Source organism: Merops nubicus, unplaced genomic scaffold (genome assembly GCF_000691845.1).
Source record: "Merops nubicus isolate BGI_N331 unplaced genomic scaffold, ASM69184v1 scaffold28691, whole genome shotgun sequence".
Lineage (NCBI taxonomy): Eukaryota > Metazoa > Chordata > Aves > Coraciiformes > Meropidae > Merops > Merops nubicus.
In genome coordinates, this window is record NW_008590986.1 from 15895 (window position 1) to 18669 (window position 2775).

Consider the following 2775-nt stretch of genomic DNA (forward strand, 5'->3'; position numbering starts at 1 on the left):
CTGGGCAGCCTGGGCCAGGGGCTCACCCCCCTCAGCATCCAACATTTCTTCCTGTTTTTTTCTAGTCTAAATTTTCCTCTTTTATTTTCAAACCATCCCCTTTGTCAGACAGTGCTGAAAGGTCTGTCCTCAGCTTTCTTAGAGGCCCCTTGAAGTCCTGGAAGGCCACCAGCAGGTCTCCCTGGAGCCTTCTAATTTCTGCTGTGCACATCAGGAAACATCCACCTCGAGCTCTGTCTCCCTGGGGCAAAGAATGGGTTTGGAGCAGGGTGGTAGGATCTGTTTTTGGGGAAGTTCTCCTTTGCTTGGGGCCAGCAGAGCTGGAACAGGCACCACAGGCTGGGCCAGTCCCCCCCCTTGGGGCTCACCCAAGCTGCTTTCTGCTCCCTTTCCAGGCTCTGGACTGCTTCCGCCAGGCGGCCTCCGAGGTGGGGAGGGAGGAGTTCCTGGAGAGGCTGATCCAGCCCGAGGAGGGGGAGCTGCTCTCCACCCCACGCCTGCAGTACTACAACAAGGTACGGCCGAGCTGTGGCCCCACCTGCCTGCTCCTGCCCCTGGGAGCTGCTCCCCCCTCACTCCACGCTGGCTCTGCTCACAGGGAGAGCTCCTGCTCCAGTCCAGCGTTCAGGGAAGCGACTCCAGACTCACAAAACATAAGTTTTTTTGGGAGGTGAAAGCTCTGTTTGCTTTCTCTTTGGCCTGATGATGAGGCGAGTGTGGAAGCCAGGTACTTTCCACCTCTTCATTCCCTAGGAGCAGAGGACTTTGTTACCCAGCAGACAAAGGCAGGGTGAGATCCAGCTGCTGGAGGCAGAAGCCAGACATGTCCAGGCTGGATGAAAGGTGCTGCTTAAGGGGAAGGTTGTTAAGCTTTGAGGTGTATGAAAATAATTATCTTTAAATTGAGATAGGATCTTTCTTCCTCCATAATACCACAGTTTGGACAGGCTGTGAGCTTGGGCCTGGGCTTTTTGTAAGGGATTCCCTGATTTTAAACTCCAGAAGACACAAGTTTTGTGTTGTCTGGTTCCCCTGGAGAGGAAACTTTACTCTAACACAGCTCATGTGTGCTTAGAAACAATCATTTACCTCTGACACAGGGGTTGAGAGGAACCATTGGCACCAAAATGTTTCAGACAACTCACATGTGCAGAGGTGAATCCTTCAGAAAAGCTGTAGCCTGGGCCTGTTGTGCTGGGATTTGGTTCTGACCTCTGTGACTTACCAAAATCCATCCTTTTTCAGTCTGATCTCGGAGAGATTTTGCCAAAATCTTTTGATAGCTCTTATGGTTAGCAGGGGTTGCTCTTAAAAGCAAACAGAAACCACCAGCCCCTGCCAACCCAACCCCAGGTTCTTGTCTTCTCCAGGTTCTGCGCTTGTTGGACATGGTGGGGTTACCAGAGCTGGTCATCCAGCTGGCCACCCTGGCCATCATGGAATCAGCAGATGACTGGAGGAGCCAGGTACAGGCCACTTCTTTCACATCAAGATGTTTCTTCAGGGAGATGTTTCTCCCTCCTCAGAGATGATGCTTCTTTTCAGTCGTATAACTCAAAACCTGCTGGTTTGTGCTCTTTGGTGTTTTCAGGCTACTTTGAGGACTTGCATCTTCAAGCATCACTTGGATTTGGGACACAACAGTGAAGCATATGTAGCCTTAACCCAAAACCCAGATCCGAGCAGGTAGGTGACACTTCTAGGCCTTTAAGCTCACTTCTCTCAGGTCTGTGTACCAAATTTCCCATCAAACACTAAGGGAGGTGATGCTTTAGGGCAGGACACGGCTGCTGTGATAAGAGGTGCTGTTTTACCTGGTGTAAAGGTGTGTTTAAGAAGAAAATAGCTGATTTTGGCAAGGGCAGCTGGCTAACAGATTGGTGCTATCTCAAAACAGGGATGAGCCAAAAGAGTGGCTCAAGGATCACATGTGGCACTGGCTGTTGAAAAGCTTTGAGAGGCCAATCAGTTGAATGAAAGATTTGGAGTTGTATTTTCAGCTGGGAGGTGACCTGGGTAGAGGAGGCCTCACCTGAGCACAGGAAAGGCTGGAACAGATGTGCAGAGGAGAAGCAGGAGCTCATTTTAATTAAGGCTGAAGAAAAGCCTACCAAATAGAGCTGAGGGAGGGAGCCTGCCCTCCTGAGAGAGCTTTGCAGAGGATCTCTGCTCTCCAGGATCTCCACTTCCAGGGCTTCAAATCCATTCTGAAGGGAATTCTTGTTTCTCAGCCAGAAAAAAAAAAACAAACTATGGAGCTCATCATGTCAGGGCTTAAAGCCTGAGTCCTGGAGATGCTCCTCCAGAAGGGCTGTGCTTCTCTCTCCCAGGCAGCTGGACTGTCTACGCCAGCTAGTGGTGGTTCTCTGCGAGCGCTCCCAGCTCCAGGACCTGGTGGAGTTCCCCTACGTCAACCTCCACAACGAGGTAAGGGGGCTGCCTGGGGAGGAAAAGGGGGAGGAGGGGGGCACAGCCAGGGCCACACTCCCCCCTGGGGGGGCAGGGACCCATCAGAGCCTCGGTGTGCTGCAGGTCGTGGGGATCATCGAGTCGCACGCGCGGGCCGTGGACCTGATGACCCACAACTACTACGAGCTGCTCTACGCCTTCCACATCTACCGCCACAACTACCGCAAGGGTACGGCCTGGGGAGGGCACCTGCTGCCCGAGAGCCTGGCACAGGGCAGCCTGCCCCTCTGCCAGCTCTGGGGAGACCCCCCTGCAGTGCTGGGGCAGCTCTGGAGGGCTCAGCACAGCAGAGACAGGGAAGCGCTG

At 53.2% G+C, this 2775-nt stretch overlaps 1 protein-coding gene across 1 annotated transcript in view; it reads left to right on the top strand.

Annotated features, from left to right (window-relative positions):
• NUP160 (nucleoporin 160kDa) overlaps positions 1–2775 on the top strand; it is a gene marked incomplete at both ends in the record, with an annotated part of 24399 nt that overhangs the window by 15870 nt on the left and 5754 nt on the right. Inside the window, 5 exons of the mRNA XM_008950110.1 lie at positions 396–515; positions 1371–1466; positions 1592–1686; positions 2331–2427; positions 2533–2638. Of these exons, the coding sequence (XP_008948358.1) occupies positions 396–515; positions 1371–1466; positions 1592–1686; positions 2331–2427; positions 2533–2638 (514 nt within the window). The remainder of the gene's footprint in view (positions 1–395; positions 516–1370; positions 1467–1591; positions 1687–2330; positions 2428–2532; positions 2639–2775) is intronic.